This window comes from Scardinius erythrophthalmus (genome assembly GCF_964197995.2).
Source record: "Scardinius erythrophthalmus genome assembly, chromosome: 24".
Classification (NCBI taxonomy): Eukaryota; Metazoa; Chordata; class Actinopteri; order Cypriniformes; family Leuciscidae; genus Scardinius; species Scardinius erythrophthalmus.
The window spans coordinates 5,339,941-5,366,303 of NC_138244.1; the positions used below are offsets into that span (position 1 = coordinate 5,339,941).

At 36.9% G+C, this 26,363-nt stretch overlaps 1 protein-coding gene across 1 annotated transcript in view; it reads left to right on the forward strand.

Annotated features, from left to right (window-relative positions):
• The window catches only part of neo1b (neogenin 1b), a 128,315-nt gene extending 102,606 nt beyond the window's left edge, over positions 1-25,709 (forward strand). Inside the window, exons 10-28 of the mRNA XM_081356789.1 lie at positions 587-735; positions 1,763-1,901; positions 3,649-3,698; positions 5,204-5,345; positions 6,577-6,687; positions 10,227-10,421; positions 10,509-10,604; positions 12,800-13,032; positions 14,307-14,445; positions 15,259-15,366; positions 15,512-15,706; positions 15,788-15,820; positions 17,716-17,775; positions 17,908-18,046; positions 18,884-19,167; positions 20,116-20,268; positions 20,859-21,122; positions 23,079-23,191; positions 24,108-25,709. Coding sequence (XP_081212915.1) covers positions 587-735; positions 1,763-1,901; positions 3,649-3,698; positions 5,204-5,345; positions 6,577-6,687; positions 10,227-10,421; positions 10,509-10,604; positions 12,800-13,032; positions 14,307-14,445; positions 15,259-15,366; positions 15,512-15,706; positions 15,788-15,820; positions 17,716-17,775; positions 17,908-18,046; positions 18,884-19,167; positions 20,116-20,268; positions 20,859-21,122; positions 23,079-23,191; positions 24,108-24,191 — 2,687 coding nt within the window. The 3' untranslated portion in view covers positions 24,192-25,709. The remainder of the gene's footprint in view (positions 1-586; positions 736-1,762; positions 1,902-3,648; positions 3,699-5,203; positions 5,346-6,576; positions 6,688-10,226; positions 10,422-10,508; positions 10,605-12,799; positions 13,033-14,306; positions 14,446-15,258; positions 15,367-15,511; positions 15,707-15,787; positions 15,821-17,715; positions 17,776-17,907; positions 18,047-18,883; positions 19,168-20,115; positions 20,269-20,858; positions 21,123-23,078; positions 23,192-24,107) is intronic.
• Positions 25,710-26,363: the final 654 nt, after the last annotated feature.

Here is a 26,363-nt window from a genome sequence, read left to right on the forward strand (position 1 = left end):
CCTAGTAAAATCGGAAGCGTTTCCCGTTTGACTTATACGGACAAAACGAATTAAAGCAACACGGTTTTCTCTTTCTAGGTCTTTCTAGGTCAGAACTCCTCCGTTTCCTTTGCATCCCACACGTGGACCACAATGCATTTCACTCGTTTGAAGTGTCAAAATATCCTCAGCGGGATTCTGATGCTCGCCAGAATATTCTTCTTTTACCATGTGATACTGTCATTATTTAAAGTATCCAGCTGCGGTGTGTTGAAACATGTCGTCTTTTGTCACTACGCGCTGTTGAAGTTTGCAAAAGCGGGAAAAAAATAAGTGTCAACCAAAAGAAAAAAGCAGCTTCAAGTAGAACTGTAAGCAGTGGAAGACCCTGTGAAGAAATTACTTCAGTGGTCCTTTGTGTTTCAAGCATGTACTTAAAGTTGAAGTACAGACAAACACGCCTTCGTTTCTTCTGCTTTCGTTCAGTTCTTGTTCCTAAAACTTTATAAAAACAGGAATAACTTTAGGGTTTTAGTTTTGTGCAGATTTGTACCCGTTTTTGTATTTTTAGATGTAGCTGATCTTCCTCTCTTCTTCCATCTCTCAGTTCAGGTCCCGGGGCCGGCCCCGAATCTGCAGGTGGTCTCAGTCGGCCCCGCGTCAGTCGCTCTGAGCTGGGAGAGACCGGTCAACGGGAACGGGGACATTCAGACATACAAACTCTTCTACAGTGAGAAGGGGCAAGACTCGGAGCAGGTGAACTCTTCATCATCATGAGCTCATTAACATATGACCGCCCAGAAACTTGATCTTAAACTAACAAAGAATTACCATGATATTATCAATGTATTTTTATAGTAATACCATGATTTTATTTGGATAGATACCATAGTTATACCATGTTTTTTTTTTTTTGCACATCATTTTTTTTTACATTTACAAATGTAATTAGTACTAATGTTAATATATTTTTGCACATTTACTGTGATAAGTTTTTTCACATGTATTTTTTGCACATATATGTGATAATACTTTTTTTACATGTATTTTTTGCACATATACTGTGATAATACTTTTTTACATGTATTTTTTGCACATTTACTGTTATAACAAGTTTTTTTACATGTATTTTTTCCACATTTACTGTGATAAGTTTATTTACATATATTTTTGCACATTTTACTGTGATAATACCAAGTTTTTACATATATTTTTGCACATTTACTGTTATAATACCAAGTTGTTGCTTATTTACATGTATTTTTTGCACATTTACAATGGTAATACAATGTTTTTTTATATATTTACTATGGTAATTCTTTGCTTTTTAAATATTTAGTGCATGTTTACTATGACAACACTTTTTTGGCATTAGTGTATTGGACACTCTAGTGATGTGTGTTTTAATTAAAAAACTCTGGTAATACCATGTTTTTGGTACAGTTGTTTTAGACATGTACAATGGTAATGTTTTTTTTGTTGTTTTGTTTTTTCACATTTTGGATATCATACCTTGGTAATACAAATCTGGATTACCATATATACAGCATGCTATGATATATGAATATGGTGATCATACAATACCATAGAATATATCAAAATACCCTGGTATTACCTAACAACACCGCACTTTTTTGTAAAGGCGGTGTGAAATACATCAGTAGTTTTCACATGTAAAATGGAGGGTGACCATATCTGGGGTTAATTATATAGTTTTAAAGAAATACTACAGATGCAAAAGTACAGATCTAGTCCTTCATGTTGTTTGTGTTTGTTTGTGCAGGACGTGGACGTCACGGGTCTGTCCTACACCATGACGGGGCTCAAGAAGTTCACAGAGTACAGTTTCAGGGTGGTGGCGTACAACAAACATGGCCCTGGCGTCTCCACCGACGACGTTACGGTCCGAACGCTGTCTGACGGTGAGCTTCATGAAGCCTGATGTTTAAAAGTGTTACTTTGAACCTCGACGTCTTAGATTTTTCTCTCTCTGCCTCGTCTTGGACTTCAAATAGCAGTTAAAAGTGCCTTTACTGCTGATGAAGATTTGACATTCACGCTGATTTGTCAGTGAATTGATCTTCGTATTCATGAGCATGTTTTTGTGTCAACGTTGTCTCGAGACTCGTCAAAAGACTGCGCCGTGTAAGTGACATGCTAACATGATTGTATAACGTGAAGCAATTAGCATGACACAGAAAACAACTGCCTCTGTTTTCTCAGCTATATGAAGTCTGTGCACAAAATATTGATTTTCCAGTTAATCTGATTCAGTTTTATTTGATTCATTATTTGAGTAAAGCTCAATTGCAATGCGCAATCTGGTGACTATCATCTGTTTGTTTATATTTGTTTATTAAAAATATTTATTTATTGTTTAATTTATTGTTTTTTAATCTGATTCAGATTTATTTGATAAATTACTCCTCAGACTTTTCCTTAGAATAGAATCAAATTGATATAAAAAAGTATTTCATTTAAATTTAAATATATTAATTTAAAAATATAAAATGTATGTTTTATATAAATAAAAATATGTAAATATTCTTTATTTATAGTATTTTATTATTTTTAATATTTTCTAATTATTTAAAAAATATTTATTTATTATGTGATACTCAGATATATTCAAAAACTGAAATATTGAAAGTATTAAAATAAGTGTTTTATATATTAGATGAATTAGAAATACATCAGTGTATTCTCTTGCCCATTTTTCCAATTTGCCACTATGTCCAAAATTGCAAACTCAAAGAACTAACTTCATGACCTTTAAAAAAGCAGTGCTTTAATGCACAATGAGTTATTTTAGAGGACAGCATCTCCGCTTCAGGAGCACGACTATTGCCAGATTTCTCTCTCTCTCTCTCTCTCTCTCTCTCTCTCTCTCTCTCTCTCTCTCTCTCTCTCTCTCTCTCTCTCTCGCTCTCTCGCTCTCTCGCTCTCTCGCTCTCTGTCTCTCTCTCTCTCTCTCTCTCTCTCTCTCTCTCTCTCTCTCTCTCTCTCTCTCTCTCTCTCTCGCTCTCTCGCTCTCTCTCTCTCTCTCTCTCTCTCTCTCTCTCTCTCTCTCTCTCGCTCTCTCGCTCTCTCTCTCTCTCTCTCTCTCTCTCTCTCTCTCTCTCTCGCTCTCTCTCTCTCTCTCTCTCTCTCTCTCTCTCTCTCTCTCTCTCTCTCTCTCTCTCGCTCTCTCGCTCTCGCTCTCTCTCTCTCTGTCTGTCAGAGAAAGTCCTCCGGGAAGACAGCGGGCATGTGACAGGTGGTGTTGTAATCGTACTCTCTCACTCCACGACGGAGCGATTTGGGATGTGACAGGAAGTGTAACGCAAGTGTAAATAATATAACGAAGTGTTTTATTAAAGTGAGCCGTTAACGTTGGCAAGCACACAAACGCACACAAACAACGGCTGCCACTGTCTCCGCCGCCAGTGCCATCCTCCAGTGTTCATCTGAAGGAACAAGAGATGTGAAAAAAAGCAGAATAAAGGTGAAAAAAAAAAGAAACACCCACGACTGCATCCTAAAATAAACAACCGTCACAGAGTCTTTGAATGTGGGTCTCTGTGGATAAACCAATTATTTCATCAGAGCTTTGCAGCCTGGGTTCTTCGAGCGGCGCGTGTCACTGGGCTTTCGGTCTTCGCTCAATAATAAATCTGATTTGTGTTTCAGTGCCGAGCGCCCCTCCGCAGAACCTTACTCTGGAGGTCCTGAACTCAACGGTAAGATCCTCTGTTATTTCTACAGTGTCCTCCTGGTGCTTAATGTTTTAGTGCTGGAGTGATTAAAGATCTGCGTTGAACCTTCATCAGGTCAGAAAAATGACCATGTTCCCATACTAGAGCTGCACAAGTAATCATTAAAAGACGGCGATCTCGATTCAAACACCCACGCCATCTTATTCCTAAATGACGGCTATTCAGCTCTGTCTATGAAACCTTTGACAGGTACGATCACAGCGAACATTCAGATCTGCTGCTGACAGGGAGAGTGTGTCATGAAACAGCTTCACAAACAGGCTATTCAACCACACCGTATAATTATTTCTGCTACAGTTATTCAGATTATCACAGAAGCGCTGGACTAAACGTTTATATTTGGGATATAAACACTGATGTCTAAGGTAGCGATCAAAATAGAGCAAATCACCTTTTGAAAGTCACTTAAGTCACTGCTAATATGTATTTGTCATTGAATCATTCATTCAAGAGATGCATAAAAAAAAATGCGGATTTTTCCCAATAATAAAACAAGTGAAGTTTTTGTGTGCGTCATTGAATCATTCATTCAAACCGATTAAAATTGGTAAAATAATTACATATTTTTTTAATTCAGCAATTTTGTCAGAACCTCAAGTAAATTACATGTTATTTTGTTTAGTTGTCTATTCATAATTGCGGGAGAATCATGATCTCTATTTAAAAAAAAAATGTTTTAATTATTTTTTTATTTATATTAATGGCAGAATAGATACTAAAATGGTGTATAAGCACTTTATATATGTTTTTATTATTATTTAGTTTTTGTGTTGCAGTATTTAGAAAATATGGGTAAAAATGTGCATAACTGTCATCAGAACATAAAATCTAATGGGCTTAAAAATGTTCCTTATGCAAAATAGATTATGGGTAAATTTGTGCTTCTTTGTCATAAATAATTATGACAGAATGCAAGCCAAAAATATGAATGACCAGTTTAACTTATGCAATATATTAATTTTGGGGTGAAATGTGACCCAGGCATGTTCTTGTGAGGTCCATCCAATTATGACATTTTGGCAGAAACTATAGTCACCACAGTGCATTTCTGTAAGTGCTTTTGCTAACTTACTTTAAGTCCATTAAAACCAATAATTATTCATTAGTCGCAACCCAAAATAGAAGTGTTTAATTATCAGAACCGTCCAAATGCAGGAAGCTTTTATAACTTCACATGCGTGTTTCCCACCGTCAGGACTGGATCATCTCCTGTTTCATAAAGCATTCTGGGTTTTTTCCTTCATTCATTACTGCGTCGCCTGAAGGCTGTGCTTCTCTCAGCTGTCTTTCTGAAATTAACTCATGACACATGACAGCATTAGCTCTGACAGCTTTCTGGCACACACACTCTTTTCAGGTGCACCTCTAGACGCTTATATAATACACTCCCAGAAGCCTACCTGCTCAATTAAAATGCACTAACTCTGCTCATGTTGAAAGCTCACCATGTGCCCTGTTTCATGCCCCAGAGCATCATGGTCCGCTGGCAGGCGCCCCCCCCTGGTACCCTGAATGGAGAGCTGATGGGATATAAACTACGCTACAGGAAAGGGCTGAGGAGGGCCGACGCTATAGAGATCTCAACCTCACAGCTCTTCCAGCTCATTGATGGTATTAACAGTCTTATTTTAGTATTATTTTGGTAACATTTTACAATAAGGTTCATTAGTTAACATTAGTTATGAACTAATAATGAATTGCACTTCAGCAGCATTTATTAATCTTGTTAATGTTAATTAATTTTCAATATTTATTAATACTTGATTAAAATCTTTGTTAACATTAGTTAATGTACAGTGAACTAACATGAACAAGCAATGAACAGCTGTATTTTTATTAACTAACATTAACAAATAGAGTGACAAATGTATTACTCATGGATTGGTTATGTTAGTTAATACATTAACTAATGAAGTGTTACCACAGTATTTATGAATGTTTTGAGTTAGCTTTTTTATAAATAGTTTCAGTTTACATTTTAGTTTTAGCCATTTTTGTTCTGTGCTTTTGTCATTTGTAGTAGTTTATTTACACTGCTGTTCAAAAGTTTGGGATCGGTGAGAATTTTTATGATTTTAAAAGTCTCTTATGCTCACCAAGGCTGCATTTATCTGATTATTTATGACAATTTAAAATAACTGTTTTCTATTTGAATATATATTAAAATGTCATTTATTCCTGTGATCAAAGCTGAATGTTCAGCATCATTACTCCAGTCTTCAGTGTCACATGATCCTTCAGAAATCACTCTAATATGATGATTTCCAGCTCAAGAAACATTTATGATTATTATCAATGTTGAAAACAGTTGTTTTTTCAGGATTGTTTGATTTCACTTATTTGAAATTGATTTTTTTGGCAACATTATAAATGTCTTTACTGTATTTTTTCATCCTTGCTGAATACAAGCATTGATTTATTTCATTTCTATACCGACTGCCAAATTATGAGATAATATTAAAAATATATATATATATATATATATATGGCAGTTTTTCCCAATGGTATCAATGTCAAAATTGTGGCTAGTAACTTTGGAAAACCACAAGCTTTTAGTTGAATGGGCTTTTATGTTTTTTTTTTGTTTTTTTTATCTCTGATAGTTTTATATGTGTTTTATTGTTCTTTTATTTAAATTGCTGCACTTTGTAAAGCACTTTGTGATTTCTATCTGTGATAGGTCCTATATAAATAAAGTTTACTTACTTATTTACTTAGCCACAGTGACTGGTGAGCAAAAAAGTTGATGTCAAGCCCTGGTAACACGTATGTATTTTGCGTATTTAATTCACCAAATCCTAAGCTGTTTTTCTTTTTCTTTTTTTCTTTTTTTTTCTTTAAGGTCTGGAGAAAGGAAAGGTTTACACGGTGAGAGTGTCGGCCACCACCGTGAATGGTACCGGACCGACGACGGAGTGGATCGCAGCGGAAACCTTCGAGAACGACCTAGATGGTAAGCAATCACGAAAACAAATTCCCACACTTTATCTGAATGTCCGTCGCCACAGATAAGATCACCGTTGGCCATTACACGCATTACACCACCATAACTCGTTGAGAATCAACATAAGAGCTTGGACAAAAGAGAAAACAAAACACCAAAATGAATAAACGCATCAAAACAGAGGACAACTAATCAAACTTAATGGCTTAAAATACATAAATATCAAACAAAATACCAGCAAACAAGTAATCTTGATACAAAGAAAACAAATCAAAACAACATAAAGATAACCGTACCTTGTTCTCCATTTAAACCAGGACATGTTTGGAGCACATGCGTAAAATTAATACGTCGAATATGTTTCAATGTATATTCTTCACTCATTTTTAACATTCACTCGCGTGACCTCCATTACCATAACACAAATGAAACCCAAGATCAGAAAATTAAATGCTATACAAAAATAAACAATAAATACATCGTTTAAGGACTATGAAAATTTGAAAATAATAAAGCAGACAATATAAAATGAACTTGAACGAGTGGCGTTATTTCTGTTAGATCAAACGCCAGAGTTCATCAGTACTGAAAGAACCGCTGGATAATTCACTCGTTAAACTCTCTGACTGCCGGAGACGGGAATCCTGGGAAAATGGCATTTGTTTAATGCACTTCTATTGTTGAATGAAAAGCCTTTGAGTTATTTGGATTAATATGTCCGTTTAATCTTTCAGAAGCGCAGCACAAAAGGAAACTTTACACTAGCGCATCGCCGCTGAGTTGGTTACAGTAAATTCAATTGATTTCAGGCTTGGGAAAACGCTGATGTGATTTACTCGTGACATCGGCTCGGATAACCGTGTCTGAGCTGTTAGGTTAGCGCCGTAGCTGTTGTGTTAGATCTGCGTTTCAGCGGTGAGAGGAACAACTAGCGCAGATCCAACACTTTCATTGAGTGGCTGTTTCCACTATTGGCGGATTGGGATGGATATTAGGAAAACTTGCAAGAACATTCTAGGAATGTTAAATAAAAAAAATTATTACGTTTAGGTCTATTTTTAGGACCATTATGGCCATTTTAGGGCCTTTTTTTATATTTCTTTCATCTATTTTCATAATAATTAAGCTCATATTCCCCCAAAATTCTTCCTGCTGTAATAGGAAAAAATCTTATTTATTTATATTATTTATGTACTTTTGTTTTGATACATTATGGCAATATTTTTTGAATGGAATAAACTTAATGAAGAGTGAGAATTGAATGTGCTGATGAGAATTTAAGGGGAAAATGTGTCGAATTGTCCTAAAAAATAGACTTTATTTTCGTTACACAACTTATAATTCATCATTTATTTTGTGTGGGCTCAGACATTTCCTCTTGAAATTCAGCCAGTGACTGAAAGCCACGTTTCTGCACTGAGAGACGCTGTTTGCTTGATGCGAGAGGAACTTGTTTAGTGTGTCTTTGCCTTCCGTCCTCATCAAAGAGCTGCAGGGAGCTCTGAAATTAAGCGAACAAGCAGACACCGAGGCATTTCAGCCGATTTAGATGACTAAGTTGGATTAATAGCTCGTATTTTCATTCGCAATTGGACGTACGGAGGGACCCAAGCACTATGGGAGTGTGTGTGTGCGCGCTCAAACCCTCTTTGGGCTCATTTCCATCTGCTAAAATGGGAAAAGCTCTGTGACAGCCAGACCAAAGCATCTCTTTCAACCGCTAATGCCTCCGCTTCATCCACTCCTACTTGAATTAGCCCCACAAATAGGCCAGTGTTTGAAATAATGAGTCAATTTAATGACTCCAAATCCAAAAGGTTTTGTCGGAAATTAGCAGCGTTGCCTTATAAATCAGAACGGGCATTAGCGCGGGCTCCTAAGATAATGCTGTCCGTGGATCCGTTTGTGCACAAGTTTTGCTTTTAAACTCGGCCAAAACAAATAGGAATGAATTTCACTGCTCTTAAAGCAGTTAGCCTACACACTAATGAATTTGTGCTTGAAAGCAGCGGTTTAGCTAAGCGATGCACTCGACCTGATCTATAATGCTGTGAACATTCATTTCATACTTTATTTTTAAATAGTCTCCTAATAATCCTCTCAGTGTGGTCATGCTTGAAAGAGAGCTTTGATTCATGTGTTAGATGAAGTTGAGTAGTAAAAGTCTCTTAGATTTGTATCTAGTACACTATCAAGATTCACACACAGAGAGAGCTGAGCTTATGCGATTACCTGTGTCTGTCCTTCTTCAGGTCAGGTCATATATTTGTGAAAAATATCAGCTGACTCAGTTTGCCATCAGTTGACAGAAGGAAAAGCCTCTTGTCCAGTCAGATTTGAGTATCAGAACTAACGCTTATAAATATAATAATAGCCCAATGAGCTTAATTATATAACAAAATAATAAGTATAATAATATGCCAATAGTATCACAAATCGCGATATTGAGCCACTCAAAATCACGCCCTTTATCATGAAAGCCCTATCTATATATATTAGTGCTGTCAAACGATTAAAATATTTAATCGCATTAATGTCATAGTTAACTCGCGATTAATCGCACATTTTTATCTATTCTAAATGTCTCTTGATTTCTTTTTGTCCCATTATTTTTTCTCATTTTAATGCTCTTATCAACATGGAAAAGTGGATCGGCTTGCTTTGTGCAAATGTTTTTATTGAAAACAACATTGGCATATAGTGTAGTGTTCAATTTCACACTAACATTCTCACTTGGAGCAAATGATCTCTCACACAATGTAACACTGTCCATCAATAAAAGGGTGAAAGAAATACTGACGAGCTCCTGATATTGACGAGGGGGCGGAGAATTCGCATCAGCTGTGTGTGTGCTCGGCCATCAAGTGGTGTTTCAGACTGGGCGTGCTGCGATTATAGCTCAGTTCACAACGACAAAACACACAGATCACTTTGGTCTTGTCAAATGAACCATTTGGCCTCTTTTTAAAAGTAAAGTTTCCATTCAGAATCTTATTGGCATCCATTTCGGCGTCTCACGCTCATCATTCATCCACTCAAAACGTAACGTTAAAGGGGGTCGCACACTGGACGAGAAGCGAAGCGCAGCGCCTCGTATTTAAAATTCGCACACATTATTCTCTATGAGTGTACACACACCGGCGGCGCCATTCGCCGTTTTTATAGCTGGCCTAAACTGAGAAAGTGCGCGTCCGATGTGCGATACAAGTTGTCCTAGACGCGGCTTCTCGTCCACTTTTTGGCCGGCTCGCAAGCCCAAAGGAGAGTGTGTGCGGCGCCGGCGTGTCTGTTGTTTTGTTTCCGGTCTAGCTAGATCCGGTGGTGTTGTAGTTTTACTAACGTTACTAGTTGGTGCAAAAGCATGTGAGAAAAAAAAACTACAAAGTTTGCTAGGCGTTAATCTCGCGCTAAAAAAATTGACGCCGTTAAAATGGGTTTGCGTTAACGCCGTTAATAACGCGTTTAACTGAAAGCCCAAATTCACATATATATATGAATTGTCAAAGATGAGCTGGTTCTATCTTGATTGTTCATTGTGTGTATTACAGAGTCTCAGGTCCCAGGAGTCCCCAGCTCTCTTCATGTTCGTCCTCTTGTGAACCGAATCGTGGTGACTTGGACTCCTCCAGAAAACCAGGATATTTTAGTCCGAGGTTATAAGATCGGATATGGGATCGGAAGCCCTCATGCCCACACGGTTACTCTGGATTACAAGCAGCGTTTCTACAGCATCGATAACCTCGGTGGGCGTCTTTAATGCTGCACATAATCAGCCATGTTGTTGACATTAGGTGTGTTTTCAGGCGTTTTATGTTTGTTTTCCTCTGCAGATCCCAGTTCCCATTATGTCATCACTCTCAAGGCGTTCAACAACATGGGCGAAGGCGTTCCCATCTACAACAGCGCCACAACTAGACCTCAGTCCGGTAAGACATGCACACACAAGTGGCAGCTTTCTCATCTCTATTCAGGGAAGATGACAACAAAAACATGCTTGATGTTATTTTGAAGCACACAGTCAAACCAAAAATGATTCAGACACCAGATATAATTTATGATGTTTTTTACTAGTGGGTGCAGGACACTTTAGTTCATTTATGTAAGTGTGGAGAGCAAAATAAGGACTGTAAGTCTTCATACAGTGAAATTTATGCAAATTTGGGACCAAAAATTCTTCAGACACTTTGACCTGAGCATGTGTTTTTTCTTTAATTGCTAATGCTCTTTTTACACACAGACTGATGAACAAAATGAAGCATTGCTTGGTCACTGGTTGAGCTAAACTGGTATTATCTAATTGTGTAGTTAAATTTAACAGCTGACAGATATTCAACATAATTCATGTGTGAGACAGTCTTAACAGAAGGACGGACAAAACCTGTGAAACATCAATTCTTGTCATATTTTATTACAATTTTCTAAACCATTGCGAATAAACTGTGAGAAATGTTGCAGGTGTCTGAATACATTGTGGTTTGACTGTATTGAGTGTTCATCAGAACTCAGATCTCTAGACATGTTTGTGTTTCTGTGCTGAAACTGAAACGCATGATGTGACTGTGTTACACGGCAAGCTTTAGAAGTCAGTCTGAGATTGTTTTGTAGTGGAGACAAACTACGATGTGGAGTGTGTGTTTTAAATGTAAGATGACAGGAACCACACATGCATCTGCCCCCCCTCAGTTCTGGGATACGTGGCGTGTCACGTTAGCATACATCGAAACCTACAGGTGTGATGTGTGTCGCACGCTTCCATCCACACATCTCTCTTACATTACGTCAGATGTGTCAGACAGCGAACGTCTCTGTTAAAGGTTTCCAGACCCCCTGCCGTCCCGTCAGCTTGAGATCTGCCTCAGCTCTCACTCTGTAGGCTTCGCAAACTTTTCTGACAGACTCCAGCTTCCAGAGCTAGCGTGCGAAGTGACCCAGAAATGAGTTGTTCGCCAAGAATGAGTGTTAGCATGTTTGCGACAATCGTTTGCTGCCGTTTTCTGCTGAGAATGCAATTTTTTTGTTGTTGTTGACAATTAAATAAGTGGATATTTGCACAGAAGAAATCAATAGTCATTCCAGGTGTGTCTTAATTAAACGAACGTTCAGAGCTGCATCGATCAGCAGCATGCTGACTCATTTGGGTTTGTGCCTCTTAAATTAGCACAAAAACACAATAGCGCGATAAACGTTAAAATACGCACTTCTTTAGAAATAAAACTCAGCTCTGTAATTTAAATGCAAATTTGAAGTATTATAAATATTATTTATTTTACAGTACACTAGTATTATTGCTTTAGTAATATATGTCTTTATTGGTTTGTTTAATTTTTTAGTAAAAAATATTATTTTGAATTATTATTATTATCGAGAAAAAATGCAGGAAATATATCGGTAATGTGTAACCAGAGGTTCATCCGCTAAGAAAAGTAGGGCAACACTTTATTTTACATGTTACATTTAGTTACTATAGTAATAACTATAAATTATGCATAATTACATACAACCAAACCCTAACCCTATGGTAAGTACAGTACTTGTATAATTACAGTGTAATAAAGACACCTTAAAATAAAGTGTAACCAAAAGTAGCCCCACTGCTAAACACAAAAAAGGACGATTTATCCAACAAATGACACTTTTCATTGACTTCCATTTTAAGTCCATACACTGTAATACTGTAATATTGTTTGTTTTTACAATCTGAAGGATGAGTTTAAATTAATTTCTGTAATAATTGTCACAGATACTGTCCTTAAATTGCTTAAATTATATTGAACTTGGATTATTACTGTCTTGAACTTGGATTATTTCTTTAATTTTCACTGAGTATTTTTCTGTATTTCTATAAATGCAGCATAATCCATGACTCAGTTATTCTTGTAATAGAAATTGTCCATTTGACAAATTATTATTTAATGTTTCTGCACTGTTTTATACTGTTAAATATGGATCTTTTTAATTCTAATAATCTCTCTTTCTCTTTTTCATTCATTTTTCCTCTTACTTGTCCATCAATCCATTTATTCCTGTCTAACGCTGATCAATCCTTCCATATTTTTTGTTTTGTTCTCCATTTATTATGATTTGCCTTGACTCATCTGTGTGTGTGTGACGCTGCTGTCAGACCCCATAGACCCTGATATTGATTTTTATGACCTCTTCAATAACCCATACACCCCAGCCCCTGACCCCACACCCATGCTGCCCCCGGTGGGCGTTCAGGCCACTGTCCTCAGCCACGACACCGTCAAAGTCAGCTGGGCCGACAACTCGCTCGCAAAGAACCAGAAGATCACCGATTCCAGATATTACTCCATCCGCTGGAAGACCAACATCCCCGCCAACACCAAATTTAAGGTATCGGACTTCTTTACGGAGAGGTATTTTGTTAGAAACGGCTTCATTTCACTTAAAATTTCGCTTAGACAGGGTTATTTTAGAGAAAGTCGACATGAAATGTAAGTTGTGATGGTCTTTTCTTCCCTAATGTGACGTATATCTGAGTGAAACGGCTTCTCAAACAAGAACAAATGTAGGGCGGGGCTTGATTATATATGTGGAGAATTGATTGGATGGTTGTGGTTTGCTATTAGTGGATCTCATGTGAGTGACAGGTTGCCCCGCCCTCGTCATCAGAGAAGAGAAGAGATGCAAGAGCAAGGGAGAGTTATTCTGATTCAAGATTACTAAGGCACAACAGTAATGATGTGCACACATAAATCATTTATAATAAATACTGCAATATTCCATAAAAAAAATTATTGTCATATTTAATTTCATGGCGATTTTAAAGCTGCAATCCATAAGTTTTGGACTACTTCTCTGTGTTTATGTCTATGATGACACACACACACACACACACTACGAAGTGGTGTAGACCGTACCAGTCTGAAATAGTCCCATATAAACACTTATTAAAGGTGTACCGTAGTGATTCAGCATAAGACAAAAACACGGTTTGGAAAATGGATTTATGATGTACTTGCTTATTATGTAACTTTTATACATTTTGAACAAAAAAAAGTTACAGACTTTAAAACTAAAACCATTTAAAAAAAAATTCACTTGAAATTAAATAAAAGTTACAATTTATTGGTTTCACTTTATTTTGATGGTCTCTTTAACACATTCTGTTGACTGTAAGTAAATTTGCACATACATGTCTAATAACTCTCACTAGAGTGTTAGTAGAGTATAAGTAGACAGTTTGGCCTGGAAAAATTTCTCATTTTCATTCAATTTAACTTGATGTGAACTGTAATTAATTAAAACTATATAGACATACTTAAAAAAAAAAAAAAAGATAAAAAATGGAAATGACTAAAACTTTAACCAAAATGAAAATAAAAAATATGACTATACCGAATTCAAAATATTAACGGAAAACTATAAAAGCATCTCAATGATAGTAAAATAAGGCTGGTTCTGAGGAGTGTGTCAGATGTGTTTCTCTTCTCCATGCGCTGAGCGCCCTCTAGTGAGCACTCTCTCACACTGCAGCGGACACACCTGTGGGGAGTTGAACACTAGTGTCCTGCTTACTGCAGACTACAGAGTATATAACATATTTTTATATGCAGTGATAAGCCTAGGTCTTCATACATGTGTTTGTCTGTGGCTTGTTTTGTCAGATGGCAAACACCACGTCTCTGTTCCACACGGTGACGGCTCTGAAACCCAACACGCTGTACGAGTTCTCCGTGATGGTGACGAAGAGCCGCAGGAGCAGCACGTGGAGCATGACGGCCCATGGGACCACCTTCGAGACCAGTAAGAGCCCGCAGCGTTTAAACACTCGTCAATGATCGCTTCTCCCTTTACATGCTATTCTGAAGATGAAATACTACAGGAATAAATGACAGTTAAACATACTTTGTTCTATAACATTTTCTTTTTCACACTGATATACAGAACTTAAAAAAATTCAGCATTTTGGTCATGTATTGTATTTTGTTTATACTATATAAACTAAATGCAATATATATCTATATTAGTGCTGTCAAATCGACTGATTGTGATTAATCACATCTAACATAAGTTTGTTTATGTTGTATATATATATTGTATGTATATATATATATATTTATATATTTATATATATATATATTTATTTATGTTTATATATATAAGTATATATTATTTATTTATTATGTATATGCATATTAGTTATATATAGTTATAAATATCACATTAACATGCATGCACCAAATTGTTCACTTAGGTTCCCATTTATGTTTATGCATGTATGATTATTGCAAGAGCCTTTTGTTATATAAAATGTGCTTCAAATATGATTATCATTTGTGTTTTGTGTGTTGATGTTGACAAAACTTATTTTTTGTTTATATTAGTTATACAAGTCATATAAAAAAGTACATACAAATTTTATAAAACACAGATGTTTGGTTTCAGGATGCAAAATGAGTGCATATATTATTAATGTCTCATTTGCATTTCAACATGATTTTGGGACAAATTCTTATGACAATTATGCTATCATAACTTGGTAAAGTTCTCAGTTATAGCCATGTACACTGTTTACTTGTGTTATATCCCTGTAATGGTGTTTGGTGTGTTTTGCAGTTCCCGCTTCTGCTCCAAAAGATGTGACTGTGATCAGTAAAGAGGGAAATCCACGGATTATCAACATCAACTGGCAGCCTCCGACCGAAGCCAACGGCAAAATCACAGGTGTGTGAAGAACAGGCCGCAGTGTTTCACACATGACACGTTCTCATCATGATTTACATGATGGATGCTAATCACAGGAACTAGATTATCGGATTATTACATGCATCCAAAGAGATTTTCAGACAGCGAATCTCTCGTCTCTCAGGGTACATCATCTACTACAGCACCGATGTGAACGCTGAGGTTCATGACTGGGTCGTGGAGCCTGTGGTGGGGAACCGGCTGACCCATCAGATTCAGGGTCTCACACTGGACACTGCTTACTACTTTAAGATCCAGGCCAGAAACTCCAAAGGCATGGGACCCATGTCAGACGCGGTGCAGTTCCGCACCCCTAAAGGTGAAGCCAGCTCATCCTTTACGCCCGTCTATCACACTCTGCTCATGCTCACTCGTTCATTCTGTTTGTGTTTATTTTCAGCTGAACCATCTGACAAAATGTCAAGTGATCAAGGTAATTCAACACGTTTGTATTGTAACGTTCAGTCACACAACGCAATTTTGGCTGTCAATTTATTATGTATATGTAATGAAATAATAATAACAGTATATATGTCGAAGTTAAATCCTGTCAAAACAATTACAAGACATCAATATATAAAAATATCCTGTTTGCTATCTTTATTTTAGCTTTAAATTAGGGCTGTCAAAAGATTAATCGCGATTAATCGCATCCAAAATAAATGTGTGTTTACTGTGTATAAATATTTTGTATATATAAATACACACACATGCATGTATCAGGGTTTCTGCAGGTTTCAGTAAGTCAAATTTAAGACCTTTTTAAGACATTTTAAGACCATAAAGATTGAAATTTAAGACCTACACGACGCATTATCCAAGTTAGATAGATAGTTACCTCGGGATCATTAGAGTATCTATCTATCTATCTATCTGTCTGTCTGTCTGTCTGTCTGTCTGTCTATCTAGGATTATCTGATGTGTGTGTGAGAGAGAGAGGGAGAGGTAGATATTTTTTAATTGAAAATTGTACTTTTGCATATTATACTGTAAAAAAACAATTATTGTTGATTTTAGTTGATCATAGTTGATCATAATTAGAGAGGAAATGATAAGATGATTAAAGTGACCAAAATTATCACGGTTATCACAGAATCCTATTCAAAAAGTACTAATACTACAGAATGAAGTCAATTCAACAAGTTTTATGTCGAAAAACAGTAAATAACAATTTGATTAGCATCAATATGCACTTTTTGTTTACGTAAACATTAAAATACCATTCAAAATGATGGCCAGATTTTAAAAGAGTGTCTTGCAACTGTATCTTGTTATCTACTAACATGTACAAGTTCAAATAAAGTTTTGACAAAAAAGGTTTTATACAAAGATAAACCTCATATTTCAGCCTTTCATTCTTTTTATAAAAAAAAGATTTAGTCAAAAAAGATAAATTACTGACATTTATACATTAGCTTATATTTATTAGTAGTGTTTGGGTGCACCCCCATCCTTCATGTTGACTGAACTTTTAATGTTGTTATGGAAAGGGGTGATTGGTTGGTTCCTGTCACATGACCTGTGGTGCGTTTGTGGCATTCTGAAAAGTTTAGATTTTTTTCATATCATTGCGTCTGGTAAAAAAATTAGCGCGTCGCTTCAATTATGAGCGCGCTTGCCGCCCGCCTACATTTGAACAAACTTGAGCGCGCAAAAGAGGCGATATATGAACGGCCTCTGGCGAGCTAGCTCATATGAAGCCACGAGCGACTGGTAGCACGCGAGCGGCGTGTTGGAGACCCCTGATCTAGCGCTCCGCTTTGTAGGCCACAACTCGATACTTTTTTGCTACTTTATAATTTCTAATTTCTGCGGCCAGCGTTTGTGGAAATGAACAAGGGTAAACACTTTTTAAGACCTAACTAAATGAAATTTAAGACCTAGGATGAAAATCTGTCCGTTTTTAAGACTTTTTAAGGCCTTAAATTTAAAGTTCAGAATTTTAGACTTTTTAAGACCCCGCGGAAACCCTGATGTATATATTTAAGAAATATTTGCATACATATACTGTATATATTTATATATAATTTATACTATATATAAATATATTTTTTTTATATATAAATAACACATTTTTCTTAAATATATACATGCATGTGTGTGTATTTCTAGATACAAATTTAATTATACACAATACACACACATATATTATTTAAACACAAACTTTTATTTTGGATGCGATTAATCTTTTGACAGCCATACTTTAAATGTAATTTCAGTGCAATTCTAGATAGTGTTCATCCCTGCTACATAACGGTCAATAACATGCCATTTATGTCAGATGCATTGTGGGATAGCTGAATGTCACTGATGTCTTGTTGCCTATAGGGCTGCAAGTCAAACCTGGTCACCCGACCCTGCCGGAGCACGGGATTGGATCCAATATGGGTAAACATGAAGACACACACTTTAAAGACAGACGCCATGATCTCAATGAAACCTGCGGTTTAGTAAATCTCTCTCTCTCTCTCTCTCTCTCTCTCTCTCTCTCTCTCTCTCTCTCTCTCTCTCTCATGTCAGATAAACCAGGTATCACGGGCAGCCATGAGAATCATATCCTGGTGATCGTGGTCATAGTGTCTGTGGGAGTGTTCACCATCATCGCTGTGGTCGTGGGAGCCGTCCTGTGCACGCGCCGGTCCAACTCGCATCAGAAAAAGTGTGTTCTTCACTCTTCTGCCATCTTTTAAAAACATCTGTATATAAAAACAACAAGCAATGAGACATTTTCTCTTAATCACGCATAAAGAGTTTTCTTAGGCCTGACATGACACAGTTTTGAATGACTTTTCACTCAGAGCTGCATGATCTCTGACATCCGTCTCTCAAAACGATTGATTATTGTGTGATTGTTTTATTCTGTCACAACAAACCCTCGAAAAATATTGAAACTTTGTATTTTAATGATATTAAAATACTAAATAATTATTATTAGTTGTTTTATTATATAATAAAATATTAAAATCCTAATTATTAAAAGATGGGACTATAATTTTATTGTAAATGTATATTATATATTTAAATGTGCATTTCATAAGCATTTTATGTTTTAATACATTTAAATGTTTAATAAGATATTTATAATATTATGTATTAATATATGAAATCTATTGAATAATTTCATAAGCTACCAAAAAAATTTAATGAGGTAAAATCTAAATTTAATATGAATTACTTATAAACTGTATTTAATTTATGCACCATTGAAACTTTACTTGAAACAAAGATATATACACACACACACACATATATAATATATGTATTGGATATAAATAAAAGTAAAAAATTATTGATTTAACATTATATATATTTTGTTTATTATATATATATATATGTGTGTGTGTGTGTGTGTGTGTGTGTGTGTGTGTGTGTGTGTGTGTGTGTGTGTAAAAATTATTTTAAAAGGTACTTGTCATAATCATGAACAACTTCAGTAAACATTGCTGTAAACCAGTTAGATGCGTCTGGAGAGGTTCAGCTGTGTTTGTGTCTTCAGGAAGCGAGCCGCCTGTAAGTCCAACACCAGCTCACACAAGTACAAGAGCTCGTCTAAAGACCTGAAACCTCCTGATCTCTGGATCCATCACGAGCGCCTGGAGCTCAAACCCATCGACAAATCCCCCGATCCCAACCCGGTCATGACGGAGACGCCCATCCCTCGCGCCGCCCAGGACCCGGTGGAGCCCAGCCATCAGATCCAGGAGCTGGAGGAGAGTGTGTCCACTCGCAGGGGAGTGAGACCCAAAATCACGATGCCATTCGACTCTCAGCCGCCCCAGCGTGAGTTCACGGAGCACAAAGGCTCATCGTTGATTGTCCCATAACATCTCAACCTGTCTTGTGCTTGTCGTGCGGTACTATATGAACCGTGTGCCGCTCTTTCATGTCGTCTTGTGTCATAATAACTAGATTCAAACCTAGTGAACTTCCCTCTTAAACAGCCTTTTTAGGCACTTTTCATGATAGTGCTCTGACGAAAGATACGGAGCGTGTTGCCTTCTAAGAATAGTGATTCCAGTGATCGGCTCTTCATTTTTGCATATTGCATATTATCCATCCTGGTCAAAATAATTCCAGAATGCAATACATTTAAAAAAAATAAATTTACAATGGCAGATGATTCAAGATAAATTATTATAAATGTGTAATTCATTCATTCTAACAGATCAGTATAATTTTAGTAAATAGTATGCTTTCTATTTATTATGTTTATTAGAGGATCCGAGCAACATGCTAACACCTAGCAAATATTTTTTTTTAATTGTTTTACTTTATTTAACTATATTTTAGTTTCATGAGATTTATTTTTATATCAGAATTTAGTTTTATAATTATTTTATTTTTATTGATAAATATCAAAATTAATATAAAAAATATTAATTTTCTAATTATTTGTGCACAAATGAAACTAACTGAAACAAAGCCTAATATAAATACAAAGTTCAATAGATTTATTTTTCTATTTAATATATTTTTACTTTTATAAAATAAAATATATTCAGATATTTTTTCTTTATTCTTATTTTTGATTTTCAAAACTATAATTTCAGTGTAGTAAAATTAATACTACAACTATTTATTGACCAACATTACATGACCAACAAAATAGAGCGCTCTAAATCAAAAAGGCGTAGTAGGGGTGTTGTGTAGGCAGTCTAAGTGTGTAGCAGATGCGTTGTCGTGTTGATCTCACTGTGTGTGTGTGTGTGTGTGTGTGTCCTCTCTCAGCTGTGATTAGTGCTCACCCCATTCATTCCCTCGATCATCTTCATCACCATCATCATCACTATCACCTCCCGCCGCGTGGTTACCTTCATCACCAGATCAGCCTGAGAGCGCCCGCCTCCCCACACACACACTTAAACAGGTCTCCGTCTGCAGGTGAGACACACAGCTGACACACCACACACACACACACACACACTCACACAGGTCTCCGTCTGCAGGTGAGACACACAGCTGACACCCCACACACTCACACAGGTCTCCGTCTGCAGGTGAGACACACAGCTGACACACCACACACACACACACACTCACACAGGTCTCCGTCTGCAGGTGAGACACACAGCTGACACCCCACACACACACACACTCAAACAGGTCTCCGTCTGCAGGTGAGACACACAGCTGACACCCCACACACACACTTACACAGGTCTCCGTCTGCAGGTGAGACACACAGCTGACACACCACACACACACACACTCACACAGGTCTCCGTCTGCAGGTGAGACACACAGCTGACACCCCACACACACACTTACACAGGTCTCCGTCTGCAGGTGAGACACACAGCTGACACCCCACACACACACTCACACAGGTCTCCGTCTGCAGGTGAGACACACAGCTGACACCCCACACACACACTTACACAGGTCTCCGTCTGCAGGTGAGACTCACAGCTGAATAATTGTATTAATTGATTTATTTCTTCATCACTGTGTGTGTGTGTGTGTGTGTGTAGAGTCTGTGAGGAACCAGCCGGCTGCACCTGAACCTCCGGTTGCCCCCAGTCAGCCCATCACATCAGCTGAGGTCCAGAAGACTGAGGCGTTGATCAAAGAGGAAGATCCACCCAGTATAAACCCACCAACGGCCCACATCCGGCCCACACACCCGCTCACACACCCGCTCAAGAGCTTCGCTGTGCCAGCGCTCACGGTTTCTGCCCATAACCCGCCCACCTATGAGACGGCCTTACCCAGCACCCCTCTGCTAGCTCAGCCAGGTGCGCTCCTGGTTAATACATTTTGACATGTTAAAAACTTAAAGGTTCCTCTATAGGCGCTTTCACACCGGAGGAACCTTTTCATAGTTTCTAGAACTACTGGCGGAAGTTCACGGATTTTGGCGTGTTCGCACTGCAGGGACTAGGAACGATTTTACTTCTAGGAACTCCTTTTGGAGGAACTGATTTAGCTCTTACTTCAGAGTCGGTCTAAACCAGCACTATAGAAACTACAGTGACGTTAGTGTTCGCTGATTGGCCGAACACACGTGAAACACCAGCACCCACCATACTGCTGTAAACACAGATTATAGCCTGTATATTTACTCCAGAAACTAACTCTACGCACATGGGAAACAGTGATAGATGGGCCTCTAAACCTTTACGCTGAGGAGAAAATTGAACGCAACTTTGAGGAGACCAAGCGAAACATGATTATGTGTTTCTGCCCAGCAACACTGGACATCAACCACACGGCATACGCTAATACCCGTTCATATCTACTTTCTATGTATAACAGCTCTATCAAATAACGTATTAGACAGGACTGTTGGACCGATCGTAAACTAATGAACACTGAGAATGTGAGCACTATGTTTAGGCTCTGGTTGGCGCCAACATAAAAGTCACAACAACAAGCTCGGCATACGTCACTTCAGAGTTCCTACTGGCGATGCGAATATAACCAGGAAAACTTTCCTATGGGAACCATTAGTTCTCGTGGCTAGTTCCTAGTAGAACTACCCGGTGCAAAAGCCCCTTATGTAACTTTGTGGATTTACATCATGAATCCATCCTCCAAACCGTGTGTTTGTCTTATCCTGATTCACTACGGCACGCCTATAAAAAGTGGGACTATTTTAGACCGGGCGGGACCCGCCTGACGCGTTATGTACAGTACCAGTCAAAAGTTTGGAAACATTACTATTTTTAATGTTTTTGAAAGAAGTCTCTTATGCTCATCAAGCCTGCAGTTAAAAAATAACAGTAATATTATGAAATATTATTACAATTTAAAATAATGGTTCTCTTTTTTAATATACTTTAAAATGTAATTTATTTTTGTGATGCAAAGCTGAATTTTCATCAGCAAGTACTCCAGTCTTTGGTGTCTTATGATCCTTCAGAAATCATTCTAATATGATGATTTATGATCAATGTTGAAAACAGTTGTGCTGCTTAATATTTTTTTTATAACCTGAGATACTTTTTTCAGGATTATTTGATGAATAAAAAGTTCAAAAGAACTGTATTTATTTAGAATAGAAATCTTTTGTAACAATATACACTACCGTTCAAAAGTTTGGGAACAATAACTATTTTTTTTTAAAGAAATTAGTACTTTAATTCAACAAGGATGCGTTAAATTGATAAAAGGTGTTGGTAACGATTTATATTGTTAGAAATGTTTTTATTTTGAATAAATGCTGTTTTTATGAATAAATGCTGTTAATGTTTTACTCATCAATGAATCCTGAAAAAAGTATTCCATCATTGATAATAACTGAGTATCAAATCATCATATTAGAATGATTTCTGAAGGATCATAAGACACCAAAGACTGGAGTACTTGCTGATGAAAATTCAGCTTTGCATCACAAAAATAAATTACATTTTAAAATATATTAAAAAAGAGAACCACTATTTTAAATTGTAATAATATTTAATAATATTACTGTCTTTTTTTTTTTTAACTGCAGGCTTGATGAGCATAAGAGACATCTTTCAAAAACAGTAAAAATAGTAATGATTCCAAACTTTTGACTGGTACTGTACATAAACGGAGAGAAGCATCTCTGACTAATTAATTAATGTTCTTCCACAAGATGCATGCAGTTTTGTTTATTAACCACTAGAGCACCGAAAGTTACATAGTGTACCTTTAGGAGAAACTACTGTGGTTGGTTGCTTTACTTGTGGGAGAGTTCATAGCATGTGCTGTTATCTGTGTTTCAGCGTCCGGCGTGAAAACTGCGTCTATCGGGACACTAAATCGAGCTCGAGCTCCAATGGCAGTAACAGTCCCGAACGCTCCTGACCAATCAGAAACCAGCAAGATGCTGGACATGGTGAGTGCTGGAGACACTTGAGTTTTTGTGAATGCTTCATTATGAAACCTGTCCCAAACATGTCTCGTTCACATTTCACCCCAAAATCAAAAGAAGGACATAAGATATTATGTTTTTCATATGGAAAATGAAGCCTTTTTTTTACATTGTGAAATCATTTTCATGACAAATAAACTGTTCTTTAGTTTAATATTTAATAGTCTCCAATATTTTTTTATTTTATGCGGTAAGAAATCTCAATTCTAAATGAATTCTCAAATCAAAATGGGCCCAGTACAAAGCCCTGTGGGACACCGCTGGTTAAAACAAAGAGTCAAAAGTCTAATGTTTCCCACACTGAGAAAAAGTGTTTTGAATTTATTTATTATTGAATTTGTATCTGAAATATATTTGTTGTCCATTGAAGTATTTGCTCATTTAATTTATATTAAAACATTCATAAAAATAAAATATCTGCATTTTCTTTATACAAAATTGAATTTCTTGTTTTCTATTTTTAATTTTAGAGTGAAGTGTGATCTCGACACCCTATTATTAAGAAAGTTGGAATCTGTGTTTAATTTGATTTCTTTTTCTCTTTTTTTTTACCCATTTATCTTTTTACTCACCGGCCGAATTAATTTGAATCGTTTTCTCTTTCTGTGCCTAATTTTAAAAATGCACTGTTTTTCTTTTCCTTTTTAACTTGTGTTACGCTTCTGAAATGCATGCGTTTTGTTTGTTTTGTCGTAGGTTGCGCTGTAGCGTCTTGCTTTATTCTCTCGCTTCTCAGCTGCTCCAAACCCGTTTCCCTCCCTCGTGCTCCTCTCGCTTTTCCTCTTTCTGTTCGGTTTGTCGTTCTTTCTCCCTCTGTTTTCTTGCATCCCTCAATCCTAACTCTAACATGGCTGGTCTGGCATGGCTCTCTCTCTCTCAGACGTATGAGACCGATGAGCTCTCAGAAGAAATGGCCCACCTGGAGGGTTTGATGAAGGATCTGAACGCCATCACTACAGGCTGAAGCGCCTCGACACACACGGCTGAACCTCGTCCTCAGGAACAACCAGGACATTTGAATGAACACTGACTGAACGCTTCATCTTCTCCATCCTGCATGGATATTGCCAGAGAAATCTATAAAACCATGAAAACTCAATGCCATTTCTCTCAGCTCGAATTAACCGTTCTGCACAGAAAACATACTTTTAATGTTTTTGTTTTTTTTTGGGGGGGGGGGGGGTGGATTGTATTTACATATTCCATATTTTTAGCCTGTTTATGTATGTTTTCATTGTGTATACAGCCATTTTAGTACTTTTTTTTTTTTTTAAGGTCAAAAACCTCACATGCTCATACATTGGGCTTCATTTATGAAATGCAACCAGAATAACTTTGTGGAAATTATGCGTAAAACCATTCCTATGTAAATTGTCACTTTCAAATCAGTGCAACAATTTACACAATGAATTTATTAATGATTTACACGTGTGAATCATGAATATGCTCGTTTGTTCTTGCATTCTTGCATAAATTGTCTACAACACCATGTTAGTTGTTGCATTTGAATTGAATGCAGCAATTTACACAATAATACACAATTTACAGATAATTTTCGAACCGTTATTTTTGTTTGCTCATGAATTCGGATGAATGTGTCATGGCTTTATTTCAGTGTCTTAAATCACGTTTAAATGCTTCATCTAATGCCGTCATCTCTGGAAGATCTCAGTGTCTCCTGCTCTGGGACGCTGGTAGCATCAGAGTCTGAATATGCATCCGCATTTTCCTCTTCTCTCTTTACGCTCTGAATGACCATCTCAGCTCAATCTGAATCCAGTGATGTTTGGTGCTTCAGAAACTCCTCAGACGTGAGACGCTCGTTCCTCATGTTCGCTCCTCTTCCTCAGGACCCTGACGCCTGTTTTTGGGGGCCCTAGAGATTCATCATGAAGGAGTTTAATGCCAAGTGACTCTCAGATTTTTGTACTTTGAGAGGTATATATATATATAGATATACAATGAACTGCAAATGTTTGCTTACATGAATACTTTGTACACTCTCAAAAAGGACAATTTTTTATATATATTCATGTTTTGGTTGGTTTTTATATGAAGACGACACATTGCTTTGTAAACATTTTCCAAGTAAGTTATGAAATATTCTGCGTTGTGTTTTCACCGTGCCGTTTAGCCGACCCCTTCTCCCAAAGAATGAGCGGAAAGAAAATATCAGTGACGAACTCTGCCTTGCTCGTGTACAGTTTCTCACGTCATGAATGTCAATGTGGCTGTAACAAGGTCTGCTTATGAATTAAGTTGTTGTTTGTGTTTACAATAACGGGGGAAGATTTAAAAAAAAAAAAAAAGAAAGAAAAAAAAGGAAAGAAGACACTGAACCATGTTGTGTGGCCGGTGTACCGTCAACTGTCATTTGCACTTTTTATATTTTGGATTTGAAATGAATCGCTGATGCCATGTGAAATATGAACCTATTTTATGTAACAATGATGTCACAAGTAAACAGCTGGTTTCAAAGACATTTAACTGTTGTTTAGTTTGTTACTTTATTATATAAGACCATATTTGCATTTGTTTTTTGCTGGAAAGCATATTGCTTATGTTTGATGAGGTCAATGGAGAAATATTGGATGTATAATAATTATTTATTGCAAATTATAGTAGCTCATTGTTTTCCACAACTTATCAATTCTGATTTTACGCTCTGAAAAAAATCGTTGATGGATAAAAGGTAAGTTGTGGCCAAATCAAAATGGACCCAGTACTAAGCCTTGTGGGACACCGCTGGTTAAAACAAAGAGCATGGGATTGTCAAATGGCTGTTTCTCACACTGAAAAAAAAGTGTATTGAATTTAAATGATTTATTCATGATCAGCAGTTCCACGTGAATCAAGTTACTGAAATTTGTTCAAGAAACATAATGGAGTTACAAAGTGATATATGGTTCCCTGACAAGATTTATTCTATTTCAGTCATTTTTGTCACCACTAAATCATAAGACTGTGTTAGCTAGCTAACAAACTATTAGATAGAAATATCACATGAACTCTTTCCCCACCATTAAAGGAGAACTCCGGTCAATTTTAACATTGAGCTCATTTTCTTGTACATTTGGAGTGCTGTCAATACAGAGAACAACGACAAAAATCGGTGTTGCCTACACCGAGTTATTCT